The sequence below is a fragment of the Canis lupus genome, chromosome 2, assembly GCF_011100685.1.
Source record: "Canis lupus familiaris isolate Mischka breed German Shepherd chromosome 2, alternate assembly UU_Cfam_GSD_1.0, whole genome shotgun sequence".
NCBI lineage: Eukaryota > Metazoa > Chordata > Mammalia > Carnivora > Canidae > Canis > Canis lupus.
In genome coordinates this window covers 33,605,272-33,633,020 of record NC_049223.1, presented here as the reverse complement: position 1 = coordinate 33,633,020, position 27,749 = coordinate 33,605,272, and the positions used below count along the sequence as shown (strand labels likewise).

Here is a 27,749-nt window from a genome sequence, read left to right as displayed (position 1 = left end):
GGAAAATAAAGGGCCTACTCAAAGCAAAACAAACACAAAAGATTGAATCAGCGTCTTAACCTGGGTCTGTATGGCAGAGTTGGTGGGATTATCAGAACAGGAATTTTTATTTCTTTTTTTTTTTTTTTTTTTTTTTAATTTTTATTTATTTATGATAGTCACAGAGAGAGAGAGAGGCAGAGACACAGGCAGAGGGAGAAGCAGGCTCCATGCACTGGGAGCCCGATGTGGGATTCGATCCCGGGTCTCCAGGATCGCGCCCTAGGCCGAAGGCAGGCGCCAAACCGCTGCGCCACCTAGGGATCCCCGGAATTTTTATTTCTTACGTCTTTCTTTTCTAAAGATATTATTCATTTGTTTATGAGAGAGAGAGACAGAGACATAGCCGAGGGAGAAGCAGGCTCCTCAAGAGGAGCCCAATGTGGGACTCCGTCCTGGTACTCCAGGACCACTGCCCTGAGCCGAAGGCAGACGCTCAACTGCTGAGCCACCCAGACACTCCCTTACATCTTTTTTTTAAAAGAGATTTTATTTGAGGGCGAGAGAGTGCACAAGCAGGGGGGAGGGGCAGAGGTAGAGGTAGACTCTCCCTTGAGCAGGGAGCCTGATGCCCATCTTGATCTCAGGACCCCAGGATCATGACCTGAGCCAAAGGCAGATGCATAACTGACTGAGCCACCCAGGTGCCCCTAGAACAGGAATTTCTTTTTTTCTATATATTTTATTTATTCATGAGAGACACACAGAGAAAGGCAGAGACACAGGCAGAGGGAGAAGCAGACTCCCTGCAGGGAGCCCGGTGGTGGGACTCCATCCCAGGACCCTGGGGTCACGCCCTGATTGGAAGGCAGACGCTCCACCACTGAGCCACCCAGGTCCCCCAAGAAACCCATTTTAGATATAAATACACAAATAGATTAAAATAAATGCGATAGAGAAAGATACACCATACTGACAGTAATGGAAAGGAACTGCTATATATTACTTTCAGATGAAGCAGACTTTTTTTTTTTAAGATTTGTTTATTCATTTATTTATGATAGACATAGAGAGAGAGACACACACACACACAGGCAGAGGGAGAAGCAGGCTCCATGCTGGGAGCCCGATGCGGGACTCGATCCCGGGACTCCAGGATCGTGCCCTGGGCCAAAGGCAGGCGCCAAACCTCTGAGCCACACAGGGATCCCCTGAAGCAGACTTTCAAACAAAGAATGTTATTAGGTGTAAAGGGGAACATTACATAATGATAAACATATCAATACTGAAAGAAGATATGACAATTTTTTAAAAAGATTTATTTATTTATTATTCATGATAGAGAGAGAGAGAGAGGCAAAGACACAGGAGGGACAGCAGGCTCCACGCTGGGAGCCTGACGCCGGACTCGGATGCGGGATTCATTCCTGGGACTCTAGAACCACACCCCGGGCCAAAGGCAGGCGCCAAACCGCCGAGCCACCCAGGGATCCCCAAGATATGACAATTCGTATTTATTTATTTATTTATTTATTTATTTAATTATTATTATTTTTTATTTTTTTTTAAGATATGACAATTCTTAATGTGTGTGTGCTTACCAACGGAGTGTCGAAGTATTTCAGGCAAAAACTATTAGGCTATAAAGGGCAGTAGGTGAATGCATTATTATAGTTGGAGATTTCAGTACCCCTCTCAGAAATGGATAGGTACACAGTTGAACTCAACAACAATATTAACTGGGCATCATCAATATCTATAGACTACTACATCCTACAACAACAGAATATACATTCTTCTCAGGCTCACTTGGAACACTTACATTTTCAGCTATAAACTAAAACTTAATAAATTTGAAAAGATTAGAAATCATACAATGTCTATTGTTAGACTACAGTAGAATTAAAATAGAAGTAACAGAAAGATAGCTTGAAATTTCAAAATACTTGAACATTAACACATAGGCCGGAAAAGAAATCTTGAGAAAATTTTTAAAAATTTGAATTAAATGGGAATGAAAATACCTTATCAAAATTTGTAGAATAAAGCAAAAGCAGTGCTTACAGGGAAATGTACAACATTGAATGTATACGTTAAAAAAGAAGAAAGATTAAAAAAAAGAAAAAAAAGAAGATCTAAAGTCAATATTCTGAGCTTCCACCTTAGGACATAAGAAAAAATTAAATCCAAAATAAACAAAAAAAGAAAGAAAAGAAATAGAGCAGAAAAATGAAGTTGTAAGTAGGAAATCAGTGGTAAAATGAAGTACAAAACTAGTTGTTTGAAAAGATCAATAAAACCGTAAATCTCTAGACAAGCTAACTTAAAAATGATAGAGATAAATATTAGAGGTGAAAGAGGAATTAAAAAGCGGTGGGGGGAAATGAGCTATCATTACTAATCCTCTAAACCATGAAAGGATAATAAAGGAATGCTATAACCAAACCAAACCTCTGTGCCCCTGTTGCCCCTTGATAACCGAGATGAGACAGATCAAGTCTTTGAAAGGCATAATCTGGTGAGACTTCTGCAAGAAGAAATAGTCTGTAGGCCTGTATGAAATAAGCTGAATCTGTAATCAATAACCTTCAAAACCAGAAAGTACCAGGCCCAGATGGGTTCACTGGCGAATGCCCCCCAAACATTTATGGGAGAGTTTATACTTTTTCTCCACAGTCTTTTCTAGAAGGTAGAAGCAGAAGGAAGATTGCTAAATTATTGTGAGCCCAGCATTACCCTAATATCCAATCCAGAAAAAGCATTACAAGAGACTAAAGGCCAGCATCCCTCATGAATGTAAATGTAAGACTCTCCAATATTAGCAAAATGAATCTAATGTTTTATAAAAAGTGCTCTGCCCGTGACTAAATGGAATTTATCTCAGGCACGGCTGCTTCGGTTTCTGGAAATCAGTTAATAGCAATCCATCACTTCAGCAGTTTAAAGAAAAATCACATGATTATTTGAATAGAGGAAGAAAAAAACCATTTGACAAAACCCAACATCCATTCATAATACAAACTTCCAGTGTGGGGGTGGGGGTTGGGGGGTGCTCAACGGTTGAGCATCTGCCTTCTGGCCCAGGGCATGACCCCAGGGGCCCAGGATCAATGAGCGATGAGTCCCTTCCCCGTCTGTGTAACCCCCCCCCCCCCCCCCCGCCCCGCCCCGCATCGGGCTCCCTGCAGGGAGCCTGCTTCTCCCTCTGCCTGTGTCTATGCCTCACTCTCTGTGTCTCTTATGAATAAATAAATAAGATCTTTAAAAAAACAACAACAAAACTTCCAGCAAACTAGGAATAGAATTTCCTCAACTTGATAAAGTCTATCTATAAAAACCTTGCACTAATATCCTACTTAATGATGAAAGACTCACAGGTTTTCTGCTGAGATTGGGAATGAAGCAAGGATGTCTCCTCTTAACATCCCTTTTCAATGTTGGACTGGAAGTCCTAGACAAGAAAAGTATACAGATTTGGAAGAGAGAAATAAAACTGTCTTCATTTACAGATGATGTGATTCCACAGAAAATCTGAATGAATTGACACCCACCTGAAACTAAAATAATTATAGCAAGGTTGTGTGATAAAAAATTAATACAGAAAAGCCTATTACTTGCCTGTACACCAGCAATGAACAAGTTGAATTTAAAGTTACAATTACATGTACATTATCACCCCCAAAATGAAATACTTAAAGTATAAATCTGACAAATGTGTGTAAAGTCTATATGAGGAAAATAACAAAATTCTGATGAAATAAATGGAGCGAGAACCCTTGTTCATGGATAGAAACACTCAATATTGTCAACAGATCAGTTCTTCCCAATTTGATCTGTAGATTCAGTGCTATCCCAATAAAAATCCCAGGAAGTCATATTTTGGATATCAACAAAATGATTCTAAAATTCTTATGGGGGGGGGGGAGGGGGAGCCAAAAGATCCAGAATAGCCAACACAGTATTGAAGGAGAAGAACAAATTTAGAGTTTTCAAGACTTCCTATAAAGCTATGCTAATTAAGACAATGTGGTATTGGTAAAGTAGCAAATAGATCAGGGGAATCTATGAAAGAGCCAGGAAAAGAGACCCACGTGAATATAGCCAATGATGTTTGATAAAGGAGCAAAGGCAGTACGATAGAGCAAATATAATGTCTTCATCAGATGATGCTGGCACAGCTGTGTATCCATGTGCAGAAGAATGGGTCTAGACACAGACCTTATACCCCTCACCACAAATAACTCAAAATGGGTCATAGATCTAAAATGTAAAATGCAGAACTGTAAAACTTCTAGAAAATAACAGAGGACACAACCTAGATGTCCTTGAGTATGGCAGTGGCTTTTTAGATACACCACCAAGATGCAGTCTTTGAAAGTTATAATTGATAAGCTAGACTTGGTTAAAATTAAAACCTTCTGCTCTCTGAAAGACAGTATCGAGAATGGTAGAATGAGCCATTTATGCCAGGAGAATTTTGGTAAGATGCACATGTGATAAAGGACTGTTAGGCAGAGTAGACAAGAACTCTTAAAACTTGGCATTAAGAAAATGGGTCTGATTAAAAAAATGAATAAAAAATCTAACATCTCACCGAGGATGATACACAGATGAAAAGTAAGTGTATGAAAAGATGTTCAACAGCCTATGTCATTAGAGAATTGTGAAGTACAATACTGGTTTATTAGCGCACATCTGTTAGAATGGCTAACATCCCCAAACCCAGCCAACACTGATTGCGGATGAGAACCTGGAGCAGTACGAACTCCAGGCCGTGCTGGGGGAGATGCTACATGGCGCAGCCGCTTTGGAAGACTGGCTTGTCACAAAACTAAATGTTCTGTTCCTGTGTGATCCAGCCATCACACTCTTCATTATTCATCAAAGGACCTGAAAACTTACCTGTGGAAACCTGAACCGGGTTGTTTATAGCAACTTTATTCATAATTGCCGAAACATGGGAGCAAGCAAGATATCTTCTAGTCTGTGAATGGATAGATAAACGATGTTACATCCATACAAGGGAGCATTATTCAGGGCTATCACACTGTGAAACAACACGGAAGAAATCATAAATGCATATTACTAAGGGGTCAATCTGAAAAAGCTGCATACATCCTATATGACCCCAACTATGGACATTCTGGAAAAGGCAAAATGATGGAGGTAGTAAAAAAATTATTGGTTGCCAGTGATTGGGGACATGGAGGGATGAATAGGTGGAACACAGGATTTGGGGGACATTAAACTATCCTGATGACAATTGGATGGTGGGTACTTGTTTTTGTGCATATGTGAAAACCTATAGGGTGTACAGTACCGAGGGCAAACCGTAAGTTAGACTGTGGTCTTTGGGGGAAAGTAGTGAGTGGTATGTCAGGGCAGGCCTGTTGATCGTAGCAAAGGTGATTTCTGGCTTGAGGTATTGATAATGGGTGGCAGATGTGTGGAGACACGGGACTCTTATTTCCTGCTGAGTTTTGCTGTGAACCCAAAACTAATCTACAAAACAGAATTTATTAGGTGTTATTACTTTTAAAAACTTATTCACAGATGGATTAAGAAGTCTATTAAAAATTAAAAACCAGGGGGATCCCTGGGTGGCGTAGCGGTTTGGCGCCTGCCTTTGGCCCAGGGCACGATCCTGGAGACCCGGGATCGAATCCCACGTCGGGCTCCCGGTGCATGGAGCCTGCTTCTCCCCCTGCCTGTGTCTCTGCCTCATTCTCTCTCTCTCTCTCTCTCTCTCTCTCTCTCTCTCTCTGTGACTATCACAAATAAATTTAAAAAAAAATTAAAAACCAGGAAAATACACTTGACTATTTTTCTGATCCAAATGTGGGAGGACTTCCAGTCATAAAAGAATATGTAGTTAGCAGGATTTCTGTATAACTCCATGTAATGTTTGCTAAAAGACAAACATATCTCAGGAATAACCTTAATACAAAAAGATATTAATATATAAATGGGAAAATGGTATGAGCAGACTATTAATAAAACATAATTTGAAATTACTAGTAGACTTTGGGAAAGTTTCAACCTAATGTAAGTAATAAAGGAATGACATTCTGTAATGAGATTAAAATTTTAGATTTCATAATAATATTTGATGTAAATACTTTAAAATATTTATAAAACTTGTTTGTTAGTATAATAATAAAACAACAACTTGAACCCATCCACCTCCAGAAGCAAACATCAGAACATACCTAATGCTCTCTGCACTCCTGGTGGGTCCCGTGGATGCATTCTCTTCTCTGCCTCCTGCTATTTTAATCTTACTATCTTGTTTATAGATTCCTGCAATACAGAGCTTTCCTATATATGTATTTATCTCCAAGTATTGCATTGTTAAATTTTGCTTATTTTTTAATTTCTTGATTTGATTTATTTTATTCTCTCAATTGTAGCATTTGCAGGATGTAAGAGGAAATATATAGATGGAAGGGATTGCATTAAATCGGGATTTGCAGGGGTAGAGAATACCAGGATCACCTAGGGGCTAGCCAGAGTTCCTGGAACCAACACTCACCCATTAGGATGACTAGTATCAAAGCCCAGAAAATTACAAATGTTGATGGAAATATGGAGATACTAGAACCTTGCACGTGAGTGGCAGGAAACTAAAATGGGGCACCCACTGTGGAAAACTGAATGTTGGGTTTTTAAAAACAAACATGCAATTGCTGGATCTTATGGTAATTCTCCGGGTGTATTGGAAAGCAGAGTCCCGGAGTCATATTTGTATGCACATGTTCATAGCAACATTATATGCTAAACGTGGATACTACCTAGATGTCCGCCCACAGATGAATGGAAAACCAAATGTGCTACATACATGCAATGGAATAGTATTCAGCCATCAAAAGGAAGGACATATGGGTGGACCTTGAGGACGTGTTGTTAAGTGTCAGGCACAGAAGGACAGATAGTTTCTGATTTCACCTCTGTGAGGTACTTAGATTTGTTGCAAAAGTGAAGCAGAACAGTGGGTGCCGGGGGCTGGGAGCAGAGGGGATGGGGACTTTGTGATTGCTGGATGCAGAGATTCGCTGTCACAGGATGAAGTGAGGTACAGAGTGGATGTATGTAACGCCACTGAACCATACACTTAAAAGTGGTGATGCCAATTTATGTATATTTTGCTACAATAAGAGAAATTGAGGGAAAAATTAGTGAGGAGTTTTGGCTTTGTACTTATAGTTTTTAAACTATAAGCCTCTTGAGAATCACTTTTTTTTTTTTTAATTTTTACTTATTCATGATAGGCACACAGTGAGAGAGAGAGAGGCAGAGACACAGGCAGAGGGAGAAGCAGGCTCCATGCACCGGGATCCTGACGTGGGATTCGATCCCGGACCTCCAGGATCGCGCCCTGGGCCAAAGGCAGGCGCTAAACCGCTGCGCCACCCAGGGACCCCGAGAATCACTTTTGAATGAGCTCCTCTTCCTAAAGGGAGCCAAAAATTGAGGACCGCATTAGATGTCTCTCCGAGTCTTATGGTCTTTTTTTTTTGGCTCATAATGAGGGTTTGCTCTGGGACATTGTTTACATAACATGGAACATAGCTGGAGAAGTTGAATTTCATAATTCTGTATCAGAAGCTTACGTTTGTAACTGCGAGGCCACCTTGAAAGACCTGAAAAATGAGGTCTATCGCTTCTTAGTTGAACGGATAGATTCATCTGAGGAATTTAGAATTAATTGCACAAGGCAGCACATATGTGAGAGTCCTATAAGCAAATCATAACTAGAATATACAAGAGTTGAGTTGGGTTCTAGGGCAGGGGGCTTGGTCGGAGCAAGGAGGCTGGGAGCGAGCCCCAGGCAGAGCAGAGAAAGGGCAGAGCACAGCTTAACCAGGGGGAATCGAGGATGGCAGTTCTGGGCAGACTTAAGAATTTTGAGTAGTTCAGGCATATGTGAGTTATGTTAATGAATGATTTTAGATTTCATAAGGAGGGAAAATCTCAGTGATTGTTCTTTCAAGAGATTTTATCCTAATAGGTCAGGCTGGTTTCGTTGATCTTGTGTCTCAGAATTCCTTGTTCCCATCTTACTTGGTGAGCATTCTTTGCAAGGCTCTCTTTGGGCTTGCGAGCATCTCCCTTATGTATGTGTCTGTGTGGCCTGGTTCAGATTCAGATAGATCCCAGAAATCTTTGGTTTTAACTTTATATCTGTTTTACTTCATCCTTTAGCCTTGATTTTAACCATTTCTAGCCTTTAAGTGACATCACTTCTAGAATTTCTGCTATTACTGTCCTCATTGTGTTCTTTCGGTTATGTTCTGTAAATAGTTATTTATTTTTTAGAATTTTACTTCTTTTTAAAAAAATTTTATTTATTATTTATTCATGAGAGACATACACACAGAGAGAGGCAGAGACACAGGCAGAGGGAGAAACAGGCTCCATGTAGGGAGCCTGATGTGGGACTGGATCCCCGGTCTCCAGGATCAGGCCCTGGGCTGAAGGTGGCGCTAAACCACTGAGCCACGGGGGTTGCCTTATAAATAGTTATATATAATAAATATATCTATTATTTATGTATTTTAAAATGCTAGCTTTGGTTTCATAGGTTTTCTTTTTTGGTTTTATATATTTTCTTTAGTTCTAAATAAATTATTCTTAAATTTATTCTTAAATTTAATTTCACATATGTACTTAAACACAAGTTGAATTGCATGTTTACAAGATATGGTCACTACCCTGAGACCCTCTGTGCTTCTGTTGTCATGTGTTTTATTTCTACATGTGTCAGAGCCGTAATGAAGCCTAACAGTTATTTTTATCTTTGCTTTAGACAGCCAATTATCTTTCAAAGGAACTAAAGATATTTCTCTTCTATTTTCCCATACATTTGCCATTCTTCAGTGTTCCTAAGCTAGAAGTACTGTCCCCTCTGTGTGGAGTCTCCCAGCACATATTTAGATGACCTTTGTCCAGTCTGACCTTACAGTTAGCAGTTGATGCAGATGTCAAACTTCCTTTGCCAGCTTTAGGCTATTTCCTGGCAAGGACTACAGTTTTTCATTTTTGAGTACTTCATGGTGTCTGTCTAGCATAGCGCCGTACACAAAGTGGACATCTGTCGTCTTCAGGTGCACGGGTCTGGCTGAGGTGGGGTCTGGTGGAGTCCCTGCAGCCCCCTGCGGCCTGTACCGCTGCACCTGACCGTCAGGTGTCGCTCAGGTGTCGCTCTGCGTCTTACTTGCTGGTTGGCCCTCCCTCCCTGCTCCCTGGCCAGCAGCCCAGCAGCCCCAGGAAGGCAGTTTGGTGCTCCCCTCCCATCGCAGGTGTTCCCCCCCCCCTGCAAGTGCTCCCCCGCAGGTGCTTCCCCTGCAGGCACCCCCCCCCCCCGCAGGTGCTTCCCCACCTCCCCTCCCCCACTCCCCCCGCAGGTGCTCCCCTCCACAGGCGCTTCCCCATAGGTGCTCCCCCCGCTGTGCTCCCCCCGCAGGTGCTCCCCTCCACAGGCACTTCCCCATAGGTGCTCCCCTCACTGTGCTCCCCCGCAGGCACTACCCCTTGCAGGTGCTCCCCCACCCCCTTACCCCGCTCCCCCCCAGGTGCTCCCCCGCAGGCGCTCCCCTGCAGGCGCTCACCCCCGTAGGTCCTCCCCCCACAGGCGCTTCCCTGCAGGTGCTCCTCCCGTAGGTGCTCCCCCTACAGACGCTCCCCTGCAGGTGCTACCCCACAGGCACTCCCTGCAGGTGCTCCCCCTGCAGGCGCTCCCCCGCAGGTGCTCCCCCGCGGGTATTCCCCCCTCACAGGCGCTCTCCGTAGGTGCTCCCCCACAGGTACTCCCCTCCCACAGGCGCTCCCCCGCAGGTGCTACCCCCGCTGTGCTCCCCCGCAGGTACTCCCCCTACAGGCGCCCCCCCCGCAGGTGCTCCCCCCGCAGGTGCTCCCCCCGTAGGTGCTCCCCCAGGTGCTCCCCCCGCTGTGATCCCCCGGAGGCGCTCACCCCACAGGTGCGTTGGCCCTGAAAAGTATCCTTATGTTTTAAAGGGGTTTCTTTCCAAAGATGTATCCATCAATTATACTTTTTTTTTTTTTTTTTTAATGATAGTCATACAGAGAGAGAGAGAGAGAGACATAAGCAGAGGGAGAAGCAGGCTCCATGCACCGGGAGCCCGATGTGGGATTCGATCCCGGGCCTCCAGGATCACGCCCTGGGCCAAAGGCAGGCGCTAAACCGCTGCGCCACCCAGGGATCCCCATCAATTATACTTGTAATTGTTATTATCTTTCAGTTCTGTGTCTCTGTCCTGAACCCAACTGGATTTTCCTTAGGTTCTCTTAAAAATTCGAATGCTGGCTTTATGTGTTGGAGATTCTCTCTGTGGAGCAAACTGTGCAGCTATTACGAGTCGTGGTGGGAAGATGTAGGACATTTGGGAATAGCCTAGAAGGGTTCAGAATCCTCCTGCTGGGAAGGTACCTCTGAAGGACAGGTGCTCCGGGGGCCGGCTGAGCCCAGACTCTGGGGAGAGTCTCTGGGTGGGCCTCCGTGGGGCTGCTGCTCCTGCTGGGCTTCGGCAGAGAGAGTGAGCACCGCCTTGTGCAAACAGCCTCTGAGGCTCTGCCAGCGGGTCACGGACACGGGAAGGGGCCGGGCTTCCTTCGCTCAGTCTCTTCCCTTGAGAGAGAGGACGGGCCCGTCGAGGGGGCTCAGTGTCCAGCAGCGGCCCGGGGCCTGCACACCCCGAACCTGCAGCCAGGGGTCCCCAGGGCCGACCCCTTTGCCCGGCCGGGAGCCCCGCCCGCGTCCAGCCCGCACCCCCTGGGCTCTCCTCGCTGCCCCCACGGTGCTGCGGTCGGTGCCCAGCAAAATAACCGACGAGCAACCCGGCCCAGCCGTGTGGACGTTTCTGAGCCTGTGGGCTCACCCATGTCCTCCCCTGGGACACCAGCTCCCAGCCTTTCACACCTCAGTCAGAAATAACTATCTTGTAGTTTGTTTATGGTTTTATTTGAAAGGAAAAATGTTTTCATTTGTCAGCATGTCTACATAAAATTGAAATTTTAAAACCATGAGTATAATAAAGTACCAAAGAATTAGGATATTTGAATTCCATTTATATTGATCTATGAAATTACATATAATATAGTATCAAAAAGTGAAATTTTATGTTATAGTTTTGCTTTGAAATAAAATTGAAATGTATGTATTTTTGAAGTAGCCATTTGTCCTTCTTTGGAAGACCTTTTTAACTCTTTATGAAGTAACAGTGAATAGCAGATTTTACAAAGTATTTGGCAACAGATGGTAGAAAATACAGTTTGTTATACTACATTAGCATATTCACTAGGAGTCAGGAGGTGCTGAGACTGTTACTTGTATTGATAGTGATTCATCGTGTAATCCATGCTTCTTTCCCCTTATGTTTTTGTATATTCCTGCAGTTAAAGAAGTGAACAGGTCATGGCACGTCTAACAAAAAGACGACAGGCGGATACAAAAGCTATCCAGCATCTTTGGGCAGCCATTGAGATTATACGGAACCAGAAGCAAATTGCCAACATTGACCGTATTACAAAGTAAGTGAATCTAAGCAAAAATGTCCTTGTAAAGTTTTTTTGTAAGATTTTGGAGGAGAAAGGCCCAAAAATAACTTCTTAATGCTCATCAACCCATCACAAAGTAACCGTCACGTTTTGTCTTATGCACTTGTTAGAAAAACAACAGAGACATAAATAGGCAGCTTGTGTTACGGTGTTTTATGAATGAATACCAGAGAGGTAAAACATCAGTGTGTTCTATTTACAATAACTTTTAATGATCAAACATTTTTTAACTCTTGAGAAGAAATCTTTAAGTCTTTTTATTAAAAAGGCTTTGCTTTTGTGTCCATTGTCTAAAAGCTGTGAACTGTTCATTGCTCACAGCTACAGGACAAGCGTGCGGGAAACACCCTCCCCTCGGTTCTCAGCCCCCTAAACCAGGATGTCCTGACCATTTCATTCCGTATTTTGGAAGTTATATTAAATAAATCATCAATTTAAGAACAGGTGTTTTTTTATCTTCCTAGTTTCCATGCTGTTTATTTTGGTAGACCAAGATTGGGGACAGGAAATCATCAGACTTCTCTATCAATAGTCACGTTATGTACTAATTACAAGGGGGTCTTCGTATAGAACTTGATTCTGTTTCTCTGAGTATTTTTAAGAGAACAAAGCTAAATTCATCGTCTTAAAAATGTTTGATATATTTTGGTAATTTGGTTAGAATTTCTTTCTTTCTTGGTACACATTCCTTAGATGCTATATGTAAAAGTGGGAAACAGGTGATTTGTGAGCAGTTTAATGAAATGCTTATTTTTTTTCTTATTAATAAGTAACAAAACTGAGTGCTGCATTTTTGTCTCTTACCTACATTCTGTTAAAGATGATAAAGGTTGCTCATGAGATGGGGAGGGACCAGAGAAAGAGAAAGAGTGATGCTGTGTGTTGCTCTGTGTCTGTATTGATGCTCTGAGTACTTAAAAGTTGCTATGTACACCTTCTAGCTCCTGCAGGCCAAGAGAAGAAGAAAATAGTTAACACTTGTGGAAAATACAAATACAATAGTACAGAATAATTCAAATTAGTATGTTTGATTAGACAGCAAATAATTTGAGGGTGTGTTACAAAGTACAAGTTGCAGCAAGGTGGTATTGACCTAAAAACATTTTTTCAAAACCTCAAGAATACAAAGTCATAACTATTTTCCTATGGCTGGGATTTTTTTTTTAAACCATAGTTTATGTATATCAAAATTACTTATGGAAGAACCTGGAAATCAGATGGTGCTCTTTGGATTAGGGTCACTTAAGCTTGATGGAAGTACTTCAGTGTTTCTCTGTTCCCGGGCATCCTCCTCTGACAGCCGTGGAGGTGCTCTCCCAGAGCAAGGCTCCACGGTCTGGCTGTGAAGGTTGCTGTTAGTTCGTGGCACTGGCGTGTGCACAGACCTGTCACCAGGAGCGCACACCCCTGCTCATTTTGCACGAGGACTGGTTGATAAGCATTCCCTTCTCTCCTGTCCCAGCGTCTTCACCTCCCACCTGAGAGCCACTCCTCTTCTCTATTATGGGGCACACTTCATGGCATCTGCTGCTTCCACCGCCGCCCTCATGTCCTTCGATCTGTGCGAGGCTGTCAGCCCCAAGGAGGGCCTGTGTGCACTCTCCCGGGCCTGCTGCCCTAGCTCGTGGGCCGAGCTGGTGTCCTTGTCTCCACCCTGACCAAAGTGAGTTGGGAGAAGCGTTGTCCTATGATAGTCAGGTTTCTATTCTGTATTCTGAGCAGGCAAATACTTTTCAAGTTTTAGATTAACTTTCATGGAGCGGGAGCATGAGCAGAGGGAGCAGCAGACCCCCTGCTGAGCAGGGAGCCCGACATGGGGCTCGATCCCAGGACTCTGGAATCATGACCTGAGCCGAAGGCAGACGCTTCACCCGCTGAGCCACCAGGCACCCTTAGATTAACTTTACATCAAATTGCCGTGCTCAGTGACAGTGACACCTGAACGTAGTTCTCTTGTAATCGTTACACACGTGCCGAGGCCCCGAGGCTGGAGCAGAGTTCCCGTGGAGCAAGCACTTGCGGTCACTGAGACCCCTTCTCTGCTGTGTCTGCTGCGTGACTCTGTTGTAACCGTGGACCTTCCACAGGTTGGGGCTTTGGGATCCGGGCTCTTCGGCTATTTGGAAGCCTGGCAAACCCTGAACTCGGCAGTTCGGGTCTGTGCACTGTTTGACTTTTGCTTGTGTTTATTTTGGAAAATATCTTTGAGGTCACCTTCAATGTAAAGGTTCTCCTTCATCCTTTCAAATTTGTCTACTGAAGAAACTGGTTCCTTTGCTCCGTGGTTTCCCATAGTCTGGCCGTGGCTGGTCGTTCCTGTGCGCTCGTGGAAATGGACAGTTGCCCTAGAGGCTCGGTGGGGCGAGACCCCGTGGAGGTGGCATGTCCTGCCGCAGGCCGCCGCGCTGCCACTTTCTCCCGGGGTTGGGTTTGCAGCCTTGCTGTGTCGCCAACGGTGCCGGTGGTTCGTTACGGAGTGCAGAATGGTGATAATCTACTTTCGTCTTGCTGTTTTAAACCAGAGTACTTCTGGAAGGACGTAAAATTGCCATTGCTGCTGTTGGGTATTCCTGTGGTGTATTTGTGTCTGAAGGGAGAATAACACTCTTTCTTTTTTCCCCATTTTTAAAAATAGCATTCTCTAATGAAAACTAGTTCTTTAATTGTCATTTGGAATTCATGCATTTCAGTAGTTTTAATATACTTCAGTCCCTTTCTGACAAAATCCTTATTTATGCTCCAGTTTTTCCGTCTGTCCCCAGCTGGAGCCTCTCCCTGTGGACTCCCGAAGTGGCTTTCTGCTTTCTCACCAGCAGGATTTTTCAGGCTTACCTCTCTTACACCCTGCTGCAGACCCGGAACCTTCGACTTTTCCAAGTGGCTCTGGTTTCTTGTCACATAGAAATTGTATCTCAGACACGTGTCTGGCCCTTGGTGTGTTCACTGCTGCTTGCTTGGTCTGTCCAGGCCTTTCTGTGGGCAAAGGTAGTAAATAGAATTGTAAGAGGAAAAAAAATCTTATGAATGCATACTTATGTTTTCCTTTCAGATTTGTGGCTGCTTGGTTTTCTGTAATTCTTCTACCAAAAATCTTTATTTCTTTGCTTGCAGAGTAAGGAGGTCCTGAATGTAGATCCTCAGTCATTTTATCCAACGTTGTATATGAACAGTTAGAGAGTAACAACACCAGCACTGTCACCCATAATGTGTGTCCTGGAAACAGTGTAAATTGCTTTATCCCTGTTCTCAGACACTTGTACCGTAACAGGTGCATGTTAGACTGTCCTTCCTCACCCCGCAGCTGGGGTTCCCACCACCACCCTTCTCTGGTGTCCAGAGTTCATTCTCTGGTAGATCTCTTTGTTTATTCTTTTACCTGCAGTTTTACTGAAATATAATTGCCATGTGATACTGTGTTAGGTTATAAGGCATACAACATAATGACTTTGTATGCGTACATATTGCAAAATGATCACCATAGTATGTTCCGTGAACACTTGTCACCGCCCATAGTTACACACTTTTTTCCTGTGATGAGAACTTCAGAGATCTCCTGTATTGGCACCTTTCAGACACACCATCCTTTGTTATTAACTGTAGTCAGCATGGTGTACCCGACATGCCCAGGACTCACTTATATCTGTAAGTTTGTACCTTTGCTCCCTTCCCTGTTGTGCCCACCGATCTGTTATGGTTTCTGTGAGCTGGGTCTGTTTAGGTAACGCCTGTGAGATGATGTAATGTTTGTCTTTCTCTGTCTGACTGACATCACTCAGCATGATGCCCTCGGGTTGTACCCATGCTGCCACAGAGCGATAGGGTTTCCTTTTTGAGGATGCACACTCATGCTGTTGTACAGCACTCCTCTGTCAGGGATGTGGGGTCTTCCATGCTGTAGCTGCCGTGGACACGGGGGAAGAGGTAGCTCCTGGAGATAGGACTTCATGTCTTGTGGATAAATACCTGGAAGTGGGATTGCTGTATCGGTTTCGTGAGTGGCCTCCATCCCAGTGCCCAGAGAGGCAGACTGTCCAGGAAATGCTTACTCAGGGCGTCCTGGGTTGTCACTGCTTCGGAATGGTTATTGCAGCCTTTTCCCTGGAAGGTCAGTTTGGCTGCACATAAAATCCTGAACTTGTATATTCTCTTTCTTTGGTGCTTTGTGTGTTCTGCATGCTAGCTTAAAGAGCTCCCTCTGGTCGCCTTGTGCCCCAGGAAAAAGGCCTGTGTGCTTTTTACCAGAGTGTAATTCTCTCTGTTTTTAAACAGCTAGTGTTCTGTTCCGAAGGTATAACTAACAGAAACTTCTTTAATAGGTTCGATTATTTGGGATGGAAAATACTTTCACCAGAGGAGTCTGTCTGAAATCATAGTACACATATGAGATGAAAATTTGATTTTTAATTAACAGGCTGTCCCTCTGATTTAAAAGTATATGTTTATAAATTGGGTTTAATGATAATAATAAAATTCCATAGTTCTTATCTGAGAGCTAAATAAACAACTAGTTTTGATTTCTCAGTAAAAACATTTTATATTTTTAGAAACTGAGGTATGTTTTGTGATACTTCATCATCATAAAATGAAAACGAGCAAGTCATTTTATCATAAAAAAGTACAGTCCTCAGGTGAGATGAAGGTAAGCATAGGCAAGAATAGCTTTTAGTTTAAAAGTCTTTTAGTTTAAAAGTCTGTAAGTAGGGCAGCCCGGCTCAGTGGTTGAGCGTCTGCTTTCAGCCCAGGGTGTGATCCTGGAGACCCGGGATCGAGTCCCACGTCGTGCTCCCTGCATGGAGCCTGCTTCTCCCTCTGCCTGTGTCTCTGCCTCTCTCTCTCTCTGTGTCTCTCATGAATAAATAAATAAAATCTTAAAAAAAAAAAAAGTCTGTAAGCAGCACAAAAGAATTCATAAATTTTATGGAACTTGAAGAGGTGTCATGAAATTAAAGTTTTGGAAGATTAATTACTTATATAAACAAATATTTATAACATTTTTATGCTTAAGATCATAATGTTAGCTCTTATTTTACAGTTTTTAAGTCCAGGAACAAAGATTAAGAGTCCTATGAAGGGGGCACTTGGGTGCTCAGTGGGTGAAGCATCTGCCTTCAGCACAGGTCATGATCTCAGGGTCCTGGGATGGAGCCCCGTGTCGGGTTCCCTGCTCGGTGAGGGGTCTGCAGCTCCCTCGGCACCCGCCCACGCTCATATTCTCTCTTTCCTTCTAAATAAATAAATAAATAAATAAATAAATAAATAAATAAAATCTTTTTAAAAAAATTGTATGACAGCAAAATTAGTAACAAATTTAAAGTTGAATCCCTAAGATTCCTCATAATCCATTTTTATGTCATTACTAAGTGTATTTAGTGTGTTTTAATATACTATATTTTAATGTTCCATAAAGTAAGTCATGTGTGTCACTTCTGTTTCATCTTAAACCCAAACATACTATTTATATCTCATTTGGATAATTATAATGTGGCATTAGCATTTTGTTAAGTATTCTAATAGTTATAATGCAAATACACTCTGTTGAAGCAAGTGTGGATTTTATGTTCATCTCTTCTCGCATTATGGCTAGTTTGTGCCATTGTGAGAGGTCACATTGCATTTTGCTGCCTGCTGGGAAGAGCCGTTGACCCTTTATGTCTTCTTGCTGTCTGAGTACCTGTGACTTGGTGTTTCTAGAGGTGACCGTGCTTGACTGATGTGATTGTACTGACATTGGGTCCGAAGACTAGTCCCATTCAAGTAAATGTCTCACATCAGGGCATCAATTAATTTGCTTACTTTCAGGTCAAAGCCCAGGTATAAAATGTGGCCTCTGACCTCTTTTGCCGTGGTTGGCAGTGAAGTGTGTGTGTCGCTACAGCTGAACACAAGCCAGAACTGTGAGTCCTCTGTGTGCGGGTGGCCTTTCAGGTTCCAGGAGGCATGCTCCATCTCTGTACTGACTTGTTGAGAATTAACTTTGTGACACTGCTAGAGACTATTGAGTTACGATTCTGCTTTGTCTCTATGTCTGTTTCTTTTTTTTGGCAGACTGCACAAAAATATGGAATGTTTCACAAATCTGTGTGTCAGGCTTGCACAGGAGCAGATCTTCTCTGTATGTGCTGCCAAAGCGAGCACTGTGATCCACTTTTGTTGAGCATGAGGGAGAAGTAGTAGTTGACTACTAATTCTTTGGAAATAAATTATTTTGAAAAACAGAAATATCCATAGTTGCAATCTGAAGAATTCTTCACAGAATTGCTAACTGCATACACACTTTGATCTATAGTGATCTATTCTCTCTTATATTTCTTCTGTGGTAGCATTTGGGCAGGTACACTTGGCCATTGTTACCACTGCTGTTTTATTTTCCATAATAACATGTTTGCAGAAGAACGGATCCTGCGCAGCTGTAACCCACAGCTCCAGGAGCTCCACAGTGTGCTTTCTCCAGTACGCTAAATTCTTTGGTCTCTTCTCTTGGCTTAGTTTATTGTCTAGCTGTTCTCATGTTTGACATTTCGGTGCAGTTCTGTGAAGGGAGCATACAGACAAGGCACAGAAGAGTGTGAACAACCACGGAAAGGTACGTTAGTCTGACCGAGGAATAGGAGAAGCATCAGTGCCGGGATGGGGCATGGCCCACACGCTGGCCTGCACACCAGGCCTGTGTCCAGGGCTCATTGGAAGTCAGGAGGCTGGGGAGGCTGGGCCAGGGAGGCTGGACAGGATTAAGGCAGAAGGGCTGGAGGGGTTGAGGGAAAGGAAATGAAAAAGCAGAGGGCAGACAGAGGGGTCCTCCGAGGCCGGCAGTGAGATTTCTATCCTGTACCCACAAGGGGTTATGGAGTGTTCGCTGTATGGGAATAGTGAGGGGCAGATCCACTCATGTTTCCTTCCCCAAATGGATGGAGTACCCCTCCCTGTCCCTCCCTGCTCTGGCCTGGTCTGAGCCCTCCATGGCCTCCTCTGCCTCCCCCTCCACACCCTGGCCCCCTTCCTGTGCCCCCCCATCTCCCTCTACATCCCCTCACTGCGTCCCCCTCCCTGCCTCTGTGCTTCTCCCCATACCCCTCCCCTTCCCGCCTGTGTACTGGCAGCAGGAGCCTCCTTGGGCTTCTGACTCCCACTCTTGCTGGTCTGTGTCTTCCCATCGCTGGTACCCGAGATGTTTTTCCAAAGCACCATTTTATCACTAGTGCAGGACTGACCACTCTTCTCTGTTCCTCTGAAGCCCAGGTTCCTGTGCCGGGTGTTACCATCTGGGCCTCCATCTCCACAGGAGATGCGGCCCCCTCCCACCCAGACTGCTGTGCTCCTGACGCTCTGGGCTCCCTGCAGGCCTCAGACGTTCAGGTCATGCCCCTGGGGACCATGTGTCTGACCCCTTCAAGTGAACTTCAGCCTTGTGCTTTGTCAGTATTTTTCGAGATTATCGGTCTGTTTATATTCTTCTTCAGAGGTTCGTTTTTATTTCCCTGTTGTGCAGAGAGTGCAAACACCTGAGCAGGACGTTTGTGTGAGGCCTTGGATGAGAGCTGAGTGTCCTGGCATGCCCTGCGGCTCTCCATGCAGATTTCCATGGGATGAGACTGTTCTCCGAGGTCTGCGCACTCTGTGATCTCCATTCTTTATTTTGTATTTTTCCTTCATTGATAGACAAAACATACACAACCCAGATACCCTGTCCTGTGAGGTATTCGTTCATTCCTCATGATAACCAGTCCCGTTACCCTTGCTCTTGCTCACAGTGATCAGTCTTATTACTAAACACGTTTCTGCATCCTTTGCTGATTGAGAGCACCTTGAGGGCAGGAGATGCACCTTTCCTCTGCTTGGATCTTACTGTGAGGTGTAACTGGGACAAGGAGGTGGAGACAGACTTCCCAGTAATGATAAAAACTCAGTCGCATTAGTTGAAGACATAGTTTCAAGGAGACTCAGAATTGAGAGACGTGGTTATTCAGTGACAAGCCCTGTACTGGGTAGGGTTTGTCCCCATGAATCCTCCCAAGTCCAAGAGGCCTGTTGTCATTCTCCTCTTGTTGCTAAAGATGCTGGAACTCAGGCGGTAGGAAGCCATGTAGATCGTTGGTGGTGGAACACAAATATAAATATAGATCTGAGGTCACAGTCCAAGCTTTTAATCATTACCTGTTTCCTTTTGGTGTTCGATGTATTGGTATCCTTGAATGTGTCGAATGTGTTCACTGTTATGTACGTGTGCTTCCATATAACCGCGGACCACAGCCCTGATGCAGAGGAGGCCCGCTTCACGGGTGAACAGTGTGAGGCTATACGAGCAGATGATGATTTGTTCCCAGTTAAATGTTAGAAACCGCCTAAATCTTCAGAGTAGATTCTGAATTTTTAAATAAATTCATCGATAAAGGATCTACAAAGGTGTTCTTTAGGTTTTGAAGTTTATTCAATGAAATATTACAATTTTTTTTGTACACTCATCTGAAGCACCTAGTAGCAGATTATTATTACTTTTTTTTTTGTTTACTGTGGTGAAACCTGCATCTTCACTATGCTTAAGTCTGCAATTGAATGGGATTAAATACATCCACGCTGCTGTGCTGCTGTCAGCACCATCCCCCCCGTACCTCACTTCGCCTTGTGACTGAATCTCTGCACCCAGTAATCACTAAGCCCCTGTCCCCTCAGCACCCGGCACCCACTCCTTTCGCCTGATCTTTGTGGCCGTGACAACTCTACGTACCTCAGAGAAGTAGAATTCTATAGTATTTGTGTTTTTGCAGCTGGCTGTTGGACACAGCACGATGTCCTTAAGGTTCATTCCTGTTGTGGCAGAAGGAAGATTTCCTTCCTCCTAAGGCCGGGTAGTATTCCACCGCACGGAGTGTGGTGTACACGGCCTCTTGTTACCCATCTGCTTGTCCACGGGTACTTGGGTTGCTCCCGTGGTTCTGCCCCTGTGACTGATGCTGGCATGAGCGTGGGTGGACAGAGCTCTCTGAGCCCGTGCTTCCAGTTGCTTGGGGTCTACACCTGGAAGTGGAGTTGCAGGGCTCTAGGGTAGCTCTGGCCATTTTCTGGAGGAGCCCCTACCTGCTGTCTCCCACACTTGCTGCACCAGCTTGCGTTCCCACCAGCCGTGCACGAGGGCTCCCCTTTGTCTACAGCCTCGCCAGCGCCTGTTGTTTCCTGCCTTCTGGCTTCTAGCCGTCCTGACAAGTGTGAGGTGGCACCTCGCTGTGGTTTTGATTTGTGTTTCCCTGATGATCAGTGATGTTGAGCATCTTCTCTTGTGCTCATTGGCCATTCTTGTATCTTGGGAGACGTGTCTGTTCTACTTCTAGGCCCGTTTTTGAGTCCGGTGGTTCGTTGGTTCCAGAAGTTGTGTGTCTATTCTGGGTATTAATTGCTACCAGATGTAAGCTTTATAGATCCCTTTCTCAGACTGCGGGTTGCCTTTCTACTCTGTAGACAGTGTCTCCTGAACACACAAAAATTTCAAGAGTTTTTGTGAAGGCCACTTTATTTTCTTGGTCACAAGAAATCATCACCAGATTCAGTGTTGTGAAGCTTTTTGTCCTTTGTTTTGTTCTAAGGGTCGTAGCGCCGTAGGCCTTACATTTGGGTCTTTGGTCCATTTTGGGTTAGTTTCTGTGTGTGCCGTTAGGTGCGGGTGCAGCCTCCTCCTCTGCATGTGGAGATGCAGTTTTCCCAGCTTGGTCTGTTGGAAAGACCGTCGGTTCCCCATGGGGAGGTCTTGGCACTCTCGTCAAAAGTCCTTTCAGTGTCCGTGTGAGGATTTCTCTCTGGGCCCTCGCCCCTCTCCCTTAGTGTGCGTGTCTGTCTTTATGCCGGGGCCATGTGGCTTGGTGACTGTAGTTTCGGGTAGTAGGTTTGAAATGAAGTGTGAGTCGTCCAGTTTCTTCTTGTTTTGGGGATTATTTGGGCTATTTGGGATCTGTTGAGGTTCCACATGAATCTTAGGATGGGTTTGCTATATCTGAAAGAAGTTTCATGGAGATTTTGATAGGGATTGCCGTGACTCTATAGGTGGCTTTGGGTGCTACTGACATTTTAAATATATGAATTCCTGCAGTCCCTGAACACGGGATGTGTTTTCATTTGTTTACGTGTTTAATTCCTTCCAGCAGTGTTCAGTAAAGTTGGTTGTGCAGGCTTTCCTCCTCCTTGGTTGAGTGATCTTAAGCAGAATTGTTTTCATAGTTTCCTTTTGAGATTGTTCATTGTTCCCTTTAGAATTTCAGCTGTTTTTATGACTTTGCCTCCTGCCACGTTGCTGGATTCATTTGTTAGTTACGGCAGCTGTTTTCTGGAGTCTTTAGAGTTTTCTACGTGCAAGATAATAATGTCTGCAGAGCTCATTTTACTTCTTATTTCCAGTTTGGATGCTTGTTAGCTGTTTGTTCAATAGATGCTCGAGCTGGGAGGTACAGTACTGTGTGCTAGACGTGATGGAAGTGGACTTGTCTTGTTGTTGACCATAGAGGAAAGGCTCCGGCTTGCACAGTTGACTGTGGTATTAGCTGTGGGCTTGTCGTATATGGTGAAGTGGTTTTCTCCTGGACCTAATCCGTTGAGTGTTTTCTTGATGAGATGGTGTTGATTTTGTCAGATGCCTCTGCTCAGTTGCGTCTGTTTGTCTCTCAGTGCGGCTTGTCAGCCCTCCTGAAGAGCATGTGTGCACGGGCCTGCGTCTCCGAAGCTCCTGGCGGCGGGGCATTATTATTAAAGGTGTTTTCACTGTAAGTTACATCATCGCCTCACAGGACACTTGGGAAAGGGAAAGCAGAAGAAGAATCACCTATAATGTCTCTGTTCAGGTTCAAATGAGGGACCCATTTTGATTTGTTTATTTCTGGTCATTTCTTCTATGCTTTTCCTTGACCATTGTTTAGCGTTGACCACATTGCTGCTTGATCACCATAAATTATTATTGGTAATGGCTACACGATATTCCAGTTGGTGAGACTTCGTGAAACTGTTTGAGAGGGAGGAGGGATAAGCACTAGGTGAACATGCATGGTAAGGTTCACGTCACGTTAATTTATTTGCCCTCAAAACAGCCACAAAGGGTTGACTCTAGTAATTGTATTTTCTGGATATGTGCTTTGATATACGAAGAGGTTAAGTAACTTGTCTGGGTTTGTGCAGCTTGTTGGTCGTAGGAGCAGCTGTTAGAGCCTGGACCTGTGACTAAGGCCAGGCGTTTCCCACTGTGTCCACTCACCCCCTCCAGCCGTCATCTGTCGGATTCCTGCAAGCGTACAAATACGGAATGATGGAGGCCACACAGTGGTGGTGCAGGGGCCATGTGTTAGAGCATACTCAGTGGGCCAAGGAGCACCTTCGTTCCTGCCCTCTGGGGGTACGTGATCACCTGCGCTGTTTATTGTCATGCTGCTGCTGTTTTGTTCCTGGATAACTTGGGTGTTTCCAGTTCTACACTGCGTCCTCCTGCTTCGAATCCTTGCTTCCTGGTGGACACTCAGGCTGTGCTGGGCGTCCCTCTGCCACAAACAGCCACCAGCACACATGCGGCATTCATTCTTGTGCGTGCCCGGGAACACAGATCCCCTTGATTGCAGGATGTGCAGGTAGGTCGTTGGCTCAGCCCTCGAGGGGATGCCTATTTAGGAGCTGGGCACAGGGGTTTTGCCTCCCTCGCGGCTGTTCATCTGCACGCGTGTTGTCACTGAGGTGTCAGAATTCACATCCCTGTGTCCGTTACTGGGCAGCAGTTGTCCTTGCAGGGTTTGGGCTTTTCTTTGCTGTGGATGCCTCATCCTCCCCTTTGCCTGTTCTCCCCTTGGGGTTCTTGGCTGTGTCTACTGACTTGTGGGAGCTGGGTTCTCCTGGATGTTAGTTCCTTTACGTGCATCATGCTTTGTACACACCGTTTCTAGAAGCTCTGTGGATCTGTTTATTAAAGTTTCCCATACTGTTATTTGTGGAATGAAAAATTGAATTTTGTAGTCGTCAAATTCATTGTCTTTGGCCTGGTGTTTTGTGCTTTTGAAATCTTTTATTTGAGGGATCCTACTTAGTAAGACGGCAAGAACGTTCTGCCACAATCGTTTTCCTGACTGTAGAGCTTTACCTTCCACGGTTTGTTGATCCATCCATTTTCCTTCCTTGCAGTGGGGGAAAGCTTTAGTTCTTTTTTTTTCCTCTCTTAGTCTGCCTTCTATTTCAAAATTTAAACTTTACAGCCAGAGGCTCTAGTGGGAGTTACTCGGGGGCTGCGTGGGCCAGGTGCTGGCAGTGCCATGCTGTTTGCCCTCGGCCCCGACACTTCTCTTTGGCGTGTCTGTGGGTGCCGAGACCCAAGACTAGGAAGTGGCACCTGGCATTACCTCATCATCTGCCTGCTTGCTCTTGAGTGGTTGCAGGCCCTTCTGCGGCATCCTATCGTCCTGTCCACATGGAGCGTGGAATCTTCAGTGGACCCGCACTGAGGACGGGATCAGCTCTGCTGTTAACCAGCTGTGTTTCCCCAAGGAATTCCCTTCCTTTCGCTCCTCTGCAAATGAAGGCCCCCCTGTAGCCTGTGTCATTTTGGGGAGGGGGCACGGGTTGAGGGTGGGGGCAGCAGGAGGGAGAGAATGTGAAGCAGGCCCCACGCCCGTGACCTGAGCCGAAACCAAGAGTTTAGCTTAATGGACTGCACCACCCCCCCCAGGTGCCCCTGTGTGGCCTCCGTCTTAACAAAGATACAGAAAATTGCCATCACCCCCAGAAGTTCCTTGTACTCCCTGGTGCTCGTTCCCCACCTCCAGCCACGAGCACTGATCTGCTTTTCATGGTCGTGAGTAGCTTTGCTTGTTTTAGAGTTTTATGTACGTGGAATCATACAATATATGGTTTTCCATGACCGACTTTTCTTGGTCAGCATGGGTTGACATTCATTTGCTGTGCATCTTGACAGTTCATGGAAATCCCTTCACCTGCTCAGGGCACCTGGGATATTTCCATGTGGGGTGTGCTCTCGTGCACAGGGGTAGTGATGCACATCTGGATGAATGCCCGGGGCAGGTGTCACGGGTGCTCTTGGCAGTCGTGCTGGTGCAACATGGGAGGCAGACAAGCCAGCACAGGATGGATGGTGGGCAGGTTCTAATTCATGGATGTGTGTAGTATTTGCACGTGTGTCAGGTGTACTCAGTGTGTTTTACCAGAATGTCACTTGTTCCATGCGTATTTGGGGGACAATTAGAAAAAGGTGTAAGCAGAGTACAGAGTGCGTCGGGTCACCTGTGGCAGGAGGAGGCGAGGAGGGGGAGAGGAAGGTCGGGTGGACGGGACCGGGAAGTACAGCTGCTGCGGGGGGGCTCTTGCCCGGAGCCCCTCAGCGGCCGAGCAAGCGCTCGTCACAGGCCCGGCCCCCCAGCTCCGGCCCCCAAGCCCCAGTGCGAGCCCCACATTGTGACGCTGCCCGCAGGGACCCAGTTGCTGAGTGCAACAGCGTCGCTCATGTACTAACACCAGAAGGAGGTTTGTGCCCGGCGTGTTCACAGAGCTTACCGCAGAGTGTCCGTTGCAAAGCTCACGGCGGTGGCGGAGCCCAGCCCGGGGCCGTCGGCCGAACCTCGGTGCAGCTTCACCCGGGAGGGGAGGTCGTGGTTCCCGGCGAGAGAGTGGGGGTGCGGCGCGGGAGCTGTGTGTCCTCGCGGGCAGAGCTGTGCGTCCTCGCAGGCGGCAGGGGCTCGCGTGCTGCGGGGGGCACGGGGGCATCACTCCCTGCGATCGAGGCCCAGTGGCCACAGTCGGCCTGTTGGAAAGGGCCCGTGTTACCCAGAGGCTCGGGGGGCCCTGCGTCACGGAAGAAGGTCTTTTCCTCTAGGTGAAAACTGCCTGATACTTTCTAAGTTTCCATCTAACCGTGACGTAACTCAAGAGTTTACTGATTTTAATTAAAGTTGCACACAAATAATGTAATAATTGACAGTGTGCTGTTGGGGTAAATGGAGCAGATTTTGAAACAAGTCTTTTACTACCTTGACAATTGATGGGAAAAAATGGAGATTTCTTTTTTTGGTTGTTAATTGATACCCCCCAAACCTTCAAGGTGTCTGTCGGTGAGCCCTGTAAATCATTTTCACTAGTTCAAAAATGAGGGAAGTTAAGATTTTAACAGGCTTAAACTACAAGAATTATGAAAGGATGTAGAAAAACCAGCACGTTTCCCATTTCCTGTTGGTTTCCCCCAAGTCTCTGGGGGGGGGGTCTGTCTCCTGCAGAGCGCGGGGAGCACAAGTGTGCGGGGGCTGAGCCAAGGGGTGCTCGTGTAGTGCACGTTCTCCCGCCACTGCGCCCCCGGGTCTGCGGGGGGATGCGAAGGAGATGCTAGGGGGGATGCGGGGGGGTCTGTGAGGGGGGACATGGGGGGTTGCGGGGGGATGCAGGGGGGATGCGAGGGAGATGCTAGGGGGATGTAGGGGGTCTGCAGGGGGGATGCGAGGGAGATGCTAGGGGGATGCAAGGGTTCTGCTGGGGGGATGCGAGGGAGATGCTAGGGGGATGTGGGGGGTCTGCGAGGGGGTGATGCGGGGGGGATGCAGGGGGATGCTAGGGGGGATGCGAGGGAGATGCTAGGGAGATGTGGGGGGGTCTGCGTGGGGGGATGCTAGGGGGAATGCGGGGGGTCTGCGAGGGGGGAACATGGGGGGTTGTGGGGGGATGCAGGGGGGATGTGGGGGGTCTGTAAGGGGGGACATGGGGTTGCGGGGGGATGCAGGGGGGATGTGGGGGGTCTGCGAGGGGGGAACGGGGGGATGCAGGGGGGATGCTAGGGGGATGTGGGGGGCCTGCGAGGGGGGACATGGGGGGTTGCGGGGGGATGCAGGGGGGATGTGGGGGGTCTGTGAGGGGGGATATGGGAGGATGCGAGGGAGATGCTAGGGAGATGTGGGGGGTCTGTGAGGGGGGATGAGGGGGGATGTGAGGGAGATGCTAGGGTGATGCAAGGGGTCTGCTGGGGGGGGGTCTGCGAGGGGGGATGTGGGGGGATCTGCATGGGGGGATGCTAGGGGGGATGCGGGGGGTCTGCGAGGGGTGATGCTAGGGGGGATGCGGGCTCCGGGGCCCGGCATCCGCCAGTCAGGTGCTAATGGCCCCAGGTGCTGGCCAGATGTGCTTGGTGATGTTGGTGACTGAGGAGTTCCCCACTTCCGACGTGGTCGGAGATTCTGACCCTTCTCCTGCGGCTCCCATGGCTTCTACACTCAGAGATTGGGCCCATGTGCAGGTCAGCTTTGATCTCGTGTCCTCGTGCTGATTTCTCACGTGGGTCTCTTTGGGGCCTGAGCCCAAGCACGGGCGGCTGGCAGACATTAGGTCGTGGGACCAGGAGGCAGGACTCACTTTCCCAGCCTGGCCTGCGCTCACGTGGAACAGGTCTACACCTTCATCCAGATGAAGACCTCCAGATTCCTCGATGGTGGGAGGCGTTCGGTGTGGTGTGTTGTGGACAGAGACAACGTCCGTGCCTTGGTGGTGGGTTGTATCCATACTGTTTGCGCTAGTGTGTCATCTCCCGGGATGTGTGTTTCCAACAGCGTGTTACAGTTAAAGAGATTGAATCATCGTTAGAAGGATTGAAGGTAGATAATCACTTTTAGGAAATGAGCACTTGTGAGATCTCTTTTGTGACCGTGTTAAATCAGCAGTGGCAGTTTACCGCTTAACTGTGCAGGTATTGTCTTGGGACTTGGAGAGCTGCGTCGAGGAGTGTGCTGAGCAGCAGTGGGGAGCAGTATCCTAGCCAAGACTTGGGGGCAGAGTACAGGGGAGGATGGGGGAGAATTAAAACTTACTGAGGAAGTCCAGAGAAATTGAATTTAAATACTAGACATTTACTGTTTCATGACTTACACCAGGTGGGCCACCGTCCGTGCGTCTCAAACCGTTGGCTAGCACTGCCTCCTGATTGGTTGAAGATGGGCCCCTGTGACGGGTCGGCAGTGTGTACGACAGCGGGAGGCCTGGCGTGACCTCAACCTGCATATTAACATATGTGTTTTTCTCATGGGATAAAGCTGCCTGACGGGCCGAGGAAGGGAGCCGTGGGCTGGGACCCTTTATTATCTTGAAGGTCACCTACGTAGGCTCTGCACGTGCTTGACTCGGGCCTGTGGACGATCTTAAGCTTGCCTGGCGCACGTTGGCCTGGAACACTGTGAGAATCACTGTTGTCTTAA

At 46.4% G+C, this 27,749-nt stretch overlaps 1 protein-coding gene across 17 annotated transcripts in view; it reads left to right on the top strand.

The window, feature by feature from the left end:
- ZMYND11 (zinc finger MYND-type containing 11) overlaps positions 1-27,749 on the top strand; it is a 129,851-nt gene that overhangs the window by 41,505 nt on the left and 60,597 nt on the right. For 12 of the 17 annotated variants that reach the window (XM_038530242.1, XM_038530247.1, XM_038530245.1 and 9 more), the window contains exons 2-3: positions 11,392-11,526; positions 17,353-17,447. In XM_038530242.1, the coding sequence (XP_038386170.1) occupies positions 11,411-11,526; positions 17,353-17,447 (211 nt within the window). In that variant the 5' untranslated portion in view covers positions 11,392-11,410. The remainder of the gene's footprint in view (positions 1-11,391; positions 11,527-17,352; positions 17,448-27,749) is intronic. The other 5 variants (XM_038530252.1, XM_038530251.1, XM_038530250.1 and 2 more) reach the window with 1 other exon arrangement.